Source organism: Triturus cristatus, chromosome 2_1, assembly GCF_964204655.1.
Source record: "Triturus cristatus chromosome 2_1, aTriCri1.1, whole genome shotgun sequence".
NCBI classification, from domain to species: domain Eukaryota; kingdom Metazoa; phylum Chordata; class Amphibia; order Caudata; family Salamandridae; genus Triturus; species Triturus cristatus.
This window is the reverse complement of record NC_140581.1, coordinates 937622764-937637074: the sequence shown is the minus strand read 5'-3', so window position 1 is coordinate 937637074 and position 14311 is coordinate 937622764. Positions and strand designations below refer to the sequence as shown.

Genomic DNA, 14311 nt, shown 5'->3' with positions numbered 1-14311 from the left:
ACTGTTAACATTTGCTGTAATCTCTAGGCAGCACTGCAGCAGAAAAACGGATGGGGCAGGTGGGTGGGACGAAAAAACAGACAGGGTGAGTAGGTGGTAAGGAAAAACAGACAGGGAGGGTGGGCGAGACGGAAAAACTGACAAGGTAGGTCAGTGGGACAGAAAAACGGACCATACAGAATAACCGACTGTGTGGGTGGGTGGGTCTCTGGGACAGAAAAACGGACGGGTCGGGTTGGTTAGACGGAACAGAAAAATGGACCGGGTGGGTGGGACAGAAAAAAGGACCTCGGTATGGAAAAACAGACGGGGCGGGTGGCCGGGAATTGGGGAAATTCAGACGGTGGATAAACAGATGGAGGATAAAAGGATGGGTGGATAAAAAATTGATTGAATGGGAAGGGGGTAATGGGAAGGGGGTAATGGACAGGCGGGTAGGAGCGGAAAAACTTGTGGGGAAAGGTGGGAGGGGTAAAAAACAGATGGGTGGGTGGAAACAAACGGACGGGGTGGGCAGAAAAAATAATGGATAGGGCTGGTAGGAGGAAAATAGAAACAGGAAGGATTGAAAAGAAACAGAATGGGGAGGGAGGGAGGTTGAATAGAAACAGGAGGGGTGGGTGGGAAGAGTAAAAGAAACATGATGGGGTGGGTGAAGATGACACAGGAACAGGGTGGGGAGTAGGTACAATGTGACCAATACTGACCAAGTTTTAAAATACATTTTATAAGAAGTAATCCCTAAATCAGTGCGAGCAGCAGATGACTAGCGGAGGGACACTAATCAAATTTAATTAATTGGCTTAGCCCATGCACCACAGAAAGAAAAGTGACGCATGGCAACCACTGCCCAATTAGAAGGCATAAAAAAAGTGACAATAAAGCCAACAATGGTAAGCAATGGGTGGATTCCAAGCCTTTTTCAAAACAAAAGTCTTGCAAGCTAAAGTGCATGCACTAGTGCATGCTCACGCTGGCTCGACCAAAAGTCATTTTTTTTCAGTTTATTTAAGCCAAAAGCAGAAAGATTGTCACCACAGGCAGCCTGGTTAACGCCGACCATTGTTCCAGGATATGCATTTATAGAGTACAATCACTTAACCACATGTTTACCTAATTACATATTTTATTACAGCGATATGGATCAGCAGCTGTTCAAGGGCAGAATTGCGATTACTTAGAATATGGCTTCCAAATGCTAAGAGAAGAAAGGGTCAATCATCTATGACAAAATGTGGTACACAAAAATAAGTACAATGAGCTAAAAATATATAAATATTTGTACAAATGTTGTGCAGTTGATCTTTCATTAATAAACCCACAGCCGAAGTTTTGCAACGGTTTTAGGAAGGCTAGAATAACTTTAGGATGCTAGCACTCCTCTACCAAAGTACTAGTAAACAGTCTACGCAAATATTTTGTGAAGGCACTCTCTGATTGGATCAGTAGTGCAAAATACTTCAGATTGCAGCTTCAGTCCCACTTGGACGGCTTTCTAGTTGGTGTGAAGCCAAGATTAGTTATTAACCAAGGTTCCAGACAACATTATAATAACCTCTGGAAAAAACCTAACCCGGAGGACCATTGAGGTTAAGAACAAACCTAAAAACCACTGAAATTACCAATGTATGGCGATGTAACAGCAACATCCACATTACACAATAGATTTCATCCCCACTGACACTGATGAAAGCAATGATGTGCCACCATAAGCTCCATCACATTGTATGGTAATGCAGCATTTATATAACGCTTACTACCACTATGTGGGTCTACCAGCCAGCATTAAAAACACCCAAGAAGGAGGAGGATTGGGAGCGCGCAACCAAGATGGACGCGTAGGCACAGGGCTCCCGAGACCCTCGCAGCCTCCCACGTCTATCCTGGCTATAATCCTGCTATTTTGAAGAAATATTACGGGTGAACCGAAGCGGAGGTGATTCCCGTTTACTGAACTTAAATCGGACTTTGGGAACTCAACTTATTCTGTACTCCAGAAAGAGGCCTGCCCTGCGGCGCCACCCCAGACTCGGGTTGGCACTGTCCCAGAGCTCCAATCGAACAACAACGGTTCCAGAGTCCTGGGCGGGCCCGTCCCCCCCCCCCCTGGTTTCACTTTCGTTTTTGACTTTCCTCTACGAGTCTGGTGGCGGGCGCTTACAGTCGCTCTACGTTTGGACCGATCTGTGGCTGTCGAGTGGCATTGACAAAGGGAGCTGTCCCTCACTCAGGTGGACTCCCCAGGGTGATCGCTACGCCGCACAGGTATGCTGGATCTGCTCTCCCTGCTGTGTAATGGCGGCCCGGCTGGACGGTGACAAGCAAAAGTCTAGAGCTACCCGGAGAGGTGGCTACGTGCAAACGAACAACATGGACCGCTATGCCCAGCAGAAGGGATCGCCCGGTTTGAGTGGGCTTTCGGATGCGGCCAAGGAGGGCCCGTCACCCTCGACGGAATTGACACTGCAAGATGTTATGGGTGCCATCGACGCCATGAAGGCTTCGGTCGGCCAGCAATTCGACTCGCTGGCCCACAAGCTGGACACCGTGTTGATCGATGTCAACTTACTTAGGGCAGACCTGTCGAAAACCAGTGAAAAGGCCAAATCACTCGATCTCACGACATCGGGCCTCAAGACAGATGTCTCTGAACTGCAGACGGAGAGCCGCAGTCTGCGGGCCCTCAGCGACCTCTCTGTTAAGAGACTGGATGATTTTGAAAGCAGGGCCCGGCGGAATAACGTGCGCATCATCGGTGTGCCGGAGAAGTCGGAGGATGGGCCGGTCGATCTTTTTGTGGAAGATCTGATCCTGAACAAACTAGCGCCGAAAGGCCTCAGCAAATTCTTCACGGTGGAGCGGGCACACAGAGTTCCGGGGGGCCGGCCGAGGCCTGGGGCCCCACCGCGACCTATCATTGCCAGGATCTTCAACTTCAGGGACCGTGACGCAATCCTGCAGGCCTCCCGTGTGAATGGCCCGACGAAGTATGACAATGTGGACATCAGTTTTTATCCTGATTTTACACAATCAGTACAAAAACAGCGAATGGGATATATGACCGTCAAGCGGCGGCTGAGGGACATGGGCTTGAAGTACTCTATGCTTTTCCCGGCCAAGCTACATATTGAACTGGAGGAACGGACTTATTTTTTCGACCGGCCCGAGGCGGTTGAGGACTGGCTTGACACCTTGCACCATCGGCGCGGAGGAACGAGCCGAGGATGAGGGTGGTGGATCAGCGGATCAAGTGTGAACGAATGACTGGTGGTTCCCGGACAAATTTGTGTTCACCTCCGACTTGGGTTTGATGTATTGTTTTTTCTTCTTTAGGATTGTATCACCCTTTCTTCATCATTGGGAGGCTGCGGGGTATCTGGTGAGATTCTTCCTCCTCGGGGGGTTTTCTTTCTTTCCGTAGAGTAGGTTCATGTTGGGGCGACAGGCACACTGCGAGTTGGGGTGGCTTAATGGTCTTGTGCAGGGGTGCAGGGTGGGGGGGGGGGGTGTGTAACGGGAGTTGGGGGGGTGGTGGTAGGGGAGTTTGTGTGGCGTTTGTTTTGTACTAGGCAATCGGTGTGCTGTTTTTTGCTCTCAACGTGGGTGGGGTGACCGTTGTGGTGGAAATGGGGGGTAGGGGATTGCGCATTTTAACATGGAATGTCAATGGTTTGGGGGACCGATTGAAGCGAGGGGTGGTGCTACAATATCTGAAACTTCTCTCTCCTGATGTAGTTCTGTTGCAGGAGACACATTTGGTGGGACACTCATGCCATGCTATGAATAGAAGGGGCTACCGTTTGGTGGCCCACTCTGGTTTTACTACCGGCTCCAGAGGGGTGGGCATTTTGGTTCGATCCTCTCTCCCGCTGGAAATTGATGAGGTGATGCACGACGACCGGGGGCGTTACGTGGTGTTGGTTGGCCGGTGGGAAGGACAGACTTTGTGTTTGGTTTCAGTTTATGTCCCCCCTGGGTTGCAAACCACCACCTTTGCGGACTTGGGAGGGTTGCTGCTTGGGCTCCCGGAGGGCCTCCTGCTGGTAGGTGGCGACTTCAATTCTGTGGTATCGGGTAGAGAGGATCGGCACCCTCCCAGAGACCTCCCCGGGGCGCACTCTTGGCTGGGTGGCTTTATCGACACTATGGGGCTTGTGGATTGTTGGAGATCGTTGCATCCAGGGCTCGCCCAATTTACATTTCACTCTGGCGCCCACGGCTCCTTATCTAGATTGGACTATGTGCTGATGCCGGCCGCCCAAGCTCAAATGATCGGGGAGGTCAGACATCTGGCTCGTGGCATTTCTGATCATTCCCCGGTCCTGCTACACTTAGATTTGGTCTTGGGGCCGGGGGGGGGGGGGGGGGGGAATGGGGGGGAGGGTGGCACCGATAATCCCTGGTATTTGCATGACCCCACAACTCGTGCCCTTTTGGTTAAGTCTCTTGACCGTTATTTTGTAGAAAATCAGGGTTCAGTCTCATCGGCCGTAACATTGTGGGAGGCTTTCAAGGTGGTCATCCGTGGGCAGGCCCTATCCTTGATCTCCCTTGCTAAGAGACGTAAAACTGAGGAGGTGGTACGCCTGGAGTCTGATATAACTGACTTCGAAGAGGATCTCGGGCGGGGGGTCACACGGGATAAACTCCATGCCCTTTGCCTTAAACAATCGGATTATAGGGCGTTGGTTACGGATGCGGCCAAGCTCGCTAGTCAGGAACAACAGGGGCGCCTGTATGATGTTGGTGACAAGGCTGGAAAGTTGATTGCATGGCTGGAGAGGAGAGAGCGAGCTAGTCGTGTGGTCCCGGTGATTGTGCGTGCTGATGGTGTGAGTGTTACGGATCCGGGGGAGGTTGCGAGCTGTTTTGCGGACCATTTGCGTGACGTCTACTCTCCGGTCTCGGAGAGGCCAGAAGACGACTCTCGTCAACTGTTACGAGATATTGCATTGCCGTGCCTCTGTCGACGATAAAGAATTGATGGATGCGGCGTTGACGAACGATGAGATAGCATCGGCGATTCGCTCGGTCCGTTCAGGAAAGGGTCTCGGCCCTAATGGCCTTCCGATTGAGCTTTACAAGCTTCGTCCAGATAGGCTGACGCCTTATCTCCGCGAGATGTTCATTGCATCCCGAGAGGCCGGCTCCCTTCCGCGTGATCAACGTCTAGCGACTATTGTGGTGATCCATAAAGAGGGCCAGCCGCGTGATTGCTGTGCGTCTTATAGGCCTATCTCACTCCTAAACGCTGAACCCAAGATTCTCGCTAAAGTGCTCGCTACTCGTTTGATTAAAGTCATTGGTGACCTGGTACATCCGGACCAGTCTGGCTTTATTCCGCACCGCAACACCGCGCTGAACCTGCGGCGCCTCCACGGAGTCCTCGCGAGAGTTGATTCTATTCAGGAGCACGCCATATTGGCGTCCTTAGACGCCATGATGGCGTTCGACACGTTGGAGTGGTCGTATCTCTGGGCGGCGCTGGCTAAGTTTGGTTTTGGACCTGGATTCATTGGATGGGTGAAGTCGTTATACGTGGAACCGCTGGCGCAGGTGGTGGTGAATGGTAGAGCTTCTACCCCCTTTTTGCTTGGGAGGGGCACGCGGCAGGGTTGCCCCCTGTCCCCACTTTTTTGCTCTCGCGTTGGGAGCCCCTGGCGGCGTGGCTCCGGTGGGAACCCTCCATGATGGGTATTCGGTGGACACCGACGTTTGAGGATCGCGTGTCACTCTACGCAGATGATCTTTTGCTCTCACCTCCCCACGGAAATCGTTGATAGTGTTATTTGATGTATCAAACTCCTTCGGTCGCAATTCAGGGCTTGTCATTAATTGGGTGAAATCCTGTGTTTATGTGCTGGTTGGCGACCCCCCTCTTCTCACTCGTGGCTGTCCGATTCAGATTTCACATTCTGGATTTAAATACCTAGGTATCCACGTGTCCCTGGATCCGGCGGTCCGTTATACTCTGAATCTGCTGCCCCCGCTCCAGCGGCTGCGGGCCAATGTTGCTCGTTGGCGGAAGCTCCCGCTATCGCCGCTTGGCCGGGCAGCCTTATTCAAAATGATGTCTCTTCCATGCTTTTTGTATGCATTGCAGAATACGCTGGACGTGGTGCCCGCTCGATACTTTAGTGAGGTAGAGAGCCTACAGAGGCAACTAGTTTGGGATGGGAGACCGCGAATTGCTCTCGCTAAACTGACCCTTCCGTGGTATGACGGTGGCATAGCTCTCCCTGACATTAGAAGGTATTATTGGGCGTCCCAGTTGGTGGCGGTGAACCACGGGACATATGGCCCGGCGGTGAACCCCGCGTACGAGATGGATAAGCTACTGTTGCCGGGCAGTGATTTCAATAGGGCGCTTTATTCTACGAAGGGAGGCACTAATTTAACAGGTCCTACGAAAAATGCAGTACGTGCCTGGCACGGCGCCACCGCTGCTACGGGATGGACGGGCCGTCTGTCTCGTGCGACTCCACTATATGCGTTTGATGCGTTGGGTGGGTTATGGCGTACTAAGGGCTTTGAGAAGTGGGATTTGATTGGAATTAGTCATGTGGGGGGATCTCTGGACGAAGGGCGCTTTTAAAACGTTTGAAGCTCTTCAGACGGAATATAAGCTGAGCGATAGGGAGTTCTTTCGCTATGCGCAGATGCGCCATGCGCTACTTTCCGCTTTCCCGACTCCTGCAGATATCCCTGAAGCCTCCCCGTTGGAAGATAGTACTATCCGGCAGGTAACCATCAAGTAAACTATTTCCCTGATCTACAAAAAACTGATCAATACTAGAGCGGACCTCCTCACACGTTTGCGAGAGGTCTGGGTCGCCGATGGCCTAGAATTGGATGATGAGGACTGGGTCGCGGCCGTAGCCTCACTGAGGGAGGTTGCTATACCGGCTCGCCTTTGATTTGTGCAGTTAAAGATATTACATAGGGTCTATGTCACCGGTCCCCGCTTGCTTCACATGGGTTACACCAGTGATGGTTTATGTCGGCGTGGTTGTGGCCTGCTTGGTACTTTTCTTCATATTCTGTGGGAGTGTCCGAAGGTGCTACGTTTCTGGACTGGTGTGCATGCAGTGATGGAGGAGGTTACGGGTGTGGCTCTGCTCCCTGAGGCTCGTCGCTGTGTGTTGAATGTGTGGGAACTGACTGACTGCGATGTGGCACAAGAACGCTGGGTGACTTTGGGCAACATGATCGCTAAAAGAGACATTGCACAGCTCTGGGGTTCCGGTAGGCCTCCCACAGTTACGAAGTGGAAAGAGAATATGGATTGGTGCATGTTCCGAGAGAAGACGGTTTACGTGGCCAGAGGCAAACCTAAGAAATGGAGTAAGATGTGGGGTCCCTGGATATCCTACCGTGGGGATATATGCAGCCCCCCTTGGTGGTCACACCAGACGTAACGATGTCCCCTTGACTTTGATGTTCCTGGTCTTTTTCCCCTTTCGCTTTGCAGGATTGATGACCGATCTCTTCCCTGCCCCCCCCCCCTGCCCTTCTTCACGCGAGTAACTGTGTAATGGGCTGCATTGTCGCTGTTGTCCCCCGCACATGAGGGAGCAAATCCCTGCTAATGGAGTTCTTCTGCCTGGTCTAAGTTTCTTTTTGTTGTTTTTATTTATAAAATAGTTAATAAGAAACCTTTCTGTAGTGCTGGGTTCAGTTGTGGGCGGCTGCAGCCGTTACGCGTGCGGTTCGCTCCTGCTCTCATGATTGCTGTATTATTGTTTTCCTCCCCTTTTTCTACGTTAGCGGCCGGCCCAGGCTGTTGTAGGCCCATGACTGACTTTGATGTGTAAATAAAGGTTTAAAAAAAAAACAAAAACACCCAAGAACATACACTTCTAAAGACAGTTGAAAACATGGCTATTTTCCATATAAATGCACCACCTTCATCCCAACAACAGAGACCAGAAAACGGTTGCACCCTCAAGTGCAATCCTCATCTTACAACTCACGAATTGCAAATAACTCAACCAGCAAACTGCTTTCAATATGAAAGACCACTATGAAAGGCGGGCATATGGTTTGTCGTGGCATTATATAGTTGTGCACTTCCATATATACACACCAGTTCTAGTCCACATTAATACTAAAACCATAATACACAGCGATCAGCAACCAATTGTAACCAATACCTCAAATATACACAAGACATCTGCTAAGAGGGTTGCCCATCACCAGCATTGTACAGCCAAAAACCAAACCTCATCAAATTATTAGGTATGGAATAATTGAAGAGTTCTTGCACACATTACTGGACAATTTGGAGGACTTTAATGTAGTCCGCCGCTGCAGGTCGCAACTATCTATACATTGACCACTTCTTCACATCTCACAAAGACTGATATGGGGTGAAAAAATGCCCATCCCAATAGATCTCTTCATTTCCATCTCCCTCCAACCATGCCAGCTCAAGCCACAACTATACACAAAATCTCAGATCAGACAACGCCAGGGAGTAACCAGCTAAGCAGACTATACCATGAAATACCTTATGCACAGAATAGGTGGATATGCTATATCGATATGCACATCATCATATGTACTTATGTCAGAGATTCTGAAGTATCACTTTCTAAACATTCAATAGTGGGTGCTAATACAATGCTAAATACTTATCCACCTGAAGTATTATATTTATTGAGATCACAACGTAATCCCAAAATTAACTCGACATCAAAGGCACTGTAGCACACCAGAACAAAGTCACTATCACAGTTCTCTAAATATGTTAATCCTGATCAATATATCAACATTTGAGTCAATATCAATATGTCCATTCCACTGCGCCAGATAAAACAACTTGAAATATTGGTCTAATTTCACGTCGAGTTGTCAATAATTAAACTTTATTCCAAATTCATAAAGCAGCCATTCCAAATTCACAAAGCAGCCATTCCAAATTCACAAAGCAGCCGACGCGCGTTTCGCCCGAAGGGCTTCCTCAAGGCTCCAAAATAGGTTATTCTTTCATGTGATCAGTAAATTTCTTTCGCAAATTGTCAATCTCCATTAGAGTCCTATCTCAAGGATTCAGATGTCAACTGTGAAGTGCATAATAATAAATCCAGTCATCGTCAGTCTAGGCATATAGATTCCAAATTATTTAAGATGAAACGATCTTCATTCCAGGGGCCATATTACGTCCTCACTGCTGTCCTGTGTTCCGACAGCATAACATCAAATCCTTTGGATTTTCGCCTATACCTCATAAATATACATATCTGCTAAGAGGGTTGCCCATCACCAGCATTGTACAGCCAAAAACCAAACTTCACCAAATGATTAGGCATGGAATAATTGAAGAGTTCTTGCACACATTAATGGACAATTTGAAGGACTTCAATGTAGTCCACCGCTGCAGGTCGCAAATATCTATACATTGACCACTTCTTCACATCTCACGACTCTGAAATGGGGTGAAAAAATGCCCATCCCAACAGATCTCTTCATTTCTATCTCCCTCCAACCATGCCAGCTCAATCCACAACTATACACAAAATCTCAGATCAGACAACGCCAGGGAGTAACCAGCTAAGCAGACTATACCATGAAATACCTTAAAGTGACCCGCAGAGCTGTCCAAAGCTAGCAGCATACTGAAACCCATAAAACTGTCAGTCTCTTGCATTTCATCATCAAAGACACTGCTACATGCTGCAACTAATAACACGATAACCATACCTCGGCGGTCATCACGCATGACATGGATACACTTCCCGCATTGAATCAAAACAGACCACATCATTCCACCACATGCCCTGCCTGGTGTCATTGCTGCAGCCACCAACTGTCCTGACAAAAAATTCTTACAAAGCAAAGATGTTTTCCCCAGTGACAGTCAACAAAGTCCAGAGATTATATGGGGCATTTGCTCAGACAACAAAAGGATCAACTAAAAGACTGCAAGTAGCTGGGCACTGGAATATTTATTTTTCAATAGTGTGACTACATCTTTCTCTGTGCCCTTCAAGTGACAGAAACCATGTTCTCCATGTCACTATTTCCTCTGCTCACCACAATCACCAAGCGTCTATTGTCGTTCTCCTACACTTTTCTGTAGCTTTTGACCCTGTGGCCACCCCTCAATATTCTTTGTACAACCCACGGGTATCAACAGCACAGCATTTCAATGTTATTAGTCATCAATGCTACCATTTTTCGTCAGTGGAGTGAGACTTGTAGAGCTCTGACAGCCCTTTCAATTGGTGTCCCTCAAGGACAAGTTCAAGGTCCACCACTGCAGCAGGATATCGGGCAATAGACATACATAAAGTAGGTCATGCAAGCCATTCTAAACCACTAAAGCACCATTTAATTCTCTAGTACTTCGCAAATTATATCATTACAACAACCTGCTTGATTTCTTCCCTCAAATGCATTCTTCCCAATGGACAAGATAATTACCTACTGAGACCTTACTCAGCAAGCTGGAGGGCTTTCAGCAAAAGCAGGGCCTTCTACAAGCGGTTTACAATTGCTTTCAAAATGGTTCATGGTGTTTCCCCACGCGACATTGCCACCATTTTCACCTACTCTGCATACTTCACAACTTTGGAATCTGCAAGTCCGAACCTATTTGTTACACCAAAATCACCTTGTGAGGCATCTCAATTCGGATATCATTTTCTAGGTTCCCATGACTAGAATGCACAGCCCCCAACATCACAGCCTGTCTCAGACTTGAGTTTAGTACCAGCTTGAAGAGCGATTTCATGAGATCATGGACAAAGACGACTTAATGTTGGCCATTTTTTTCTGATCGAACGATTATGAAAATACACCATGTAACCTATATATACGTTGCATTTGTTTAGCTGATCATTCATCACAAATCTGCAATCACTGCCTCAATTATATACTTTGGTTTGCATTTGTGCTTTTGTAAAATAAAATAAAAATATTACATTCAGATAAATATGCAATCACTGTCTCAATCATACTTCGGTTTGCGTTTGTGTGAAATAAAACAAACATTAAATTCAGCTGCAAGCCTGTAGCACTGCTGTCAGCAATAGCATCCCGGCACACCCTTAACAAAGGTTGTCTGTAGTTCCACTGTCAGAACATAGATGAGAAAGTGCAATTCTGTGTTTTCTAGAATAGTGAAGACATTTACGAAATTACCAATCATGCCATCAATGGAACTTGTGATGTCATTTGACGTTTCGGGTACTTCGAGGGATGAGTGTATCACGTATGCTATAGCGAATGTTAATTTGAGAAATTATTTTTCTTGTGATTTCGGATTGCTATTCAGACTTCTTTAAATGATGTTATTTTCATTATACAGAAAGTTTATTATATGACTGTTAAGTTACTTATCTTAGTAGACAACCAACATCCTTTTATGCTATAATTTAGCAGTGGCAGCAATTTGCCTTTACCACCACTTGCTACTAAGCATGGTCAAAAGTTATGTCCACTATGATTGGCAGTGAAGGTAGCCAGAGGCCACGTCCTGTGCCCAGAACACTAACAGTGCCCCCCTCAGCTTGGCCTCTGACTTGGCACTAGGTGCCAGATTTGTCCTTGGCCTGTACTCGGTAGCCCTTCTGTCACCAGTACCACTGGGCAGTCTGTTACCATCCATATCAGACACAGGACACCACCTTCACCCATACCCTGGGCCTAGTCCTCGTGTGCAATGCACACTGATAATGTATACCTTTCTTGGAAATGTTGTTGAACATTTATAAACCGGGTCAAGATTACTGGCCATTCATAAAACGTTTTACCTATTGACTAACCATCTTAATCTACACCCTTAAGTTAGAGGTGTTTAGATCTACTGGCTATAAGCAATCCTTCAGGAACTGCCTCAGTATTGCCAAAGAATCCATCATTTAATCAGTGGGAGAAAACAAGAGCATACTGGAACCACATCTCGGAATAACCTGGGATGTAAAACAACGTAGTTTAACTGCTACAACAGGCAACAACCTCCACATGAAGTCTACTGCTTACCTAGTAACTCCCACCATTCTTCCAGGCATCATCCTCACCAGACTGTCTTTGACAGCAAAGAAGGCAGCATGGGGTCCTCCATAGCCCAGGGGTACGCCGAACCTCTGGGAGTTACCCAAGGCGACATCCACGCCAAACTCACCGGGAGGCCTCAGAAGACACAGAGCTAAAAGGTCTGTGGCGCAACAGGTCAAAGTCTGGGGAAATGGAGGGATGGAAAGGTTATCAAGTTTGAGGACAAAATATAACATACATTCAACAATTTACGTAATGAACCCCTCCTACCCCATTCTGGTGTGCTCGATCAACCAGTTCAGCGAAGTCTTCCACCTTCCCCTCAGTGTCTGGATACTGAAACAACACTCCACTGACATCTTTCCCGCTGAAATCCATCTCTTGAGGTAGTTTCAGTTCAACAGAAACACCAATGTATCTGAGGAGCAAGAAAAAAAAAAAGGAGGTTAATGAAAACTTTTATATTCGCTCGGTTAGGCTTGCAGAGAACCACCCTAAAGTGCAAGTTCCTATATTACTCTTAAATGAGTCTGCAGTGCTACTGGACAACCAGCCGAAAGAATCAAAGAAAAGCAACTGTTGAGGATGTGGACACACTGCTTCTGCCACCTAGGTTGCCAAAGAACCAAGAGCCAGGAGTCCAGCAGCACACCAGCAACAAACGACTGGCAGGAGGTAACTAGAATCAGAAGATGTCGCAAACTCAGTAGAAAAGCAAGGATAGGAGACAGAGCCTTAGCCACTGTAGAGCCACAAACTCAAGGGCTAGTGGATGATGAATGAAGCAAGAGAGACTTGAGGGGGAAGCCAGAATTTACCCTTAAGATGTGGTCAAAGTGCAATGACCTACTACAGCAATGGGCTGGAGTGCACCAGAATGTAGACCGGATGGTGACGTTTTCCCTTATTAGGGCCAATCGTTGCAATGCCCTCTCCCAAAAACATTACTTTGCCCCTCCCCTAACCAGTTTAAGTTCAACCTATCCTAATCACCTTTAACAAGATCATTAACTATCTGGAAGTGCAGAAATGCGTAATGTGCAATCACAGCAAATGCCAACGCGGACTTCACGCGAGAGAAGATCATTCCAAGGACTATTCGGTTTTGTCTTGTACTGTTTATCACTCAATCCCACATCCTAGTTTCTATCAAACACTAGAAAACATCTTAAGTAAAATTTGCTGTAACCTCTGGGCAACACTGCTGTGTGGAGATTTTATTAAATAAAAGATTAACTTATCACATTTCCAGCACTACACCCCTCTTGTTTCCACACATTTGCACTCTTTTCTTATCCGGCCACATCTTAAAGAGTAACTGATACGATTAGATTATTCTGGCTCTTCAAGAATGGTCCCTCTTTATAATCTAGGAAATATAGATCTATCTCATTAGACAAAATAGAATGTCAGAATAAAAATTAAAAAACAACCTCTTGCAATATATCCTCTGCACCCCTCATTGAATGAAAGAACGCCTTATCCTGATTGCAAAGATACTGAATTGCTCCATGTTAGCAGATTACAGTTTTTCGGTCCAAAGATTATATTGGATACTCCTTACGCATATTAGAGATTGTAGACTTTATGTGCATCATTTAAGCCAACGGGACTACTACATCTCATATCTATTTGCAACAAAAAAAAAAACAAGGACTAGCAGCAAGAAGTCCTGTTGACAGATTGAGGATAAGTTAGCTTGACTCAGCAGTGCGACAATATTATGCTGTTTAACTTCAAAAACGATGATTTGTGTTACACCATCTTTTTCCACACCAGAGTTGCCGGCTGACTACTCAGCTCAGCTAACTTTTCAGTGGGGCTACAGAAATGGGTACTTCAAGGTATCAAATTCATTGTGGCATTAAACCAGACTTGATGCACATGTCTAATTTAAAGTCACTTTTATGGATCATAACTTTTAGAAAGTTGCCCCTCTTTGACCTACTTTGTCCACTGGCCTCACATGGTCACTCGCAACCAGACAGCTGTCTGCCCGCCTGGGGAATAGTGTGAAAGACTACCCAGGCCCAGGAACAATATCCTGCTACAGGTAGAAGTGTTACCTCCCCCTTGCAGGAAGCCACTCGGTGTTAGCCCAAAAGGCGAGCTTCAGAGGCAAAGCCGCTTTTGGTGGGCACATGGAGAATGAACTTCTGAAGGGCTGTCTTTGTTTAGATAGGCAAGCCAGCGGGGGGAACAGAGGAGAGACCATGGACCAAACTGGTTTACTCTCGGGCATGTAGCCCACAGGTAGCCACCCAAGCTCCTTACACCGGAGGAATTGTTCAGACATCTTGGGATTGGGCAG

At 47.2% G+C, this 14311-nt stretch overlaps 1 protein-coding gene across 1 annotated transcript in view; it reads right to left on the bottom strand.

The window, feature by feature from the left end:
• GLDC (glycine decarboxylase) overlaps positions 1-14311 on the bottom strand; it is a 212791-nt gene that overhangs the window by 112070 nt on the left and 86410 nt on the right. The window contains exons 6-7 of the mRNA XM_085633437.1: positions 12271-12418; positions 11986-12182 (exon numbers count right to left, since the gene is read on the bottom strand). Coding sequence (XP_085489563.1) covers positions 11986-12182; positions 12271-12418 — 345 coding nt within the window. The remainder of the gene's footprint in view (positions 1-11985; positions 12183-12270; positions 12419-14311) is intronic.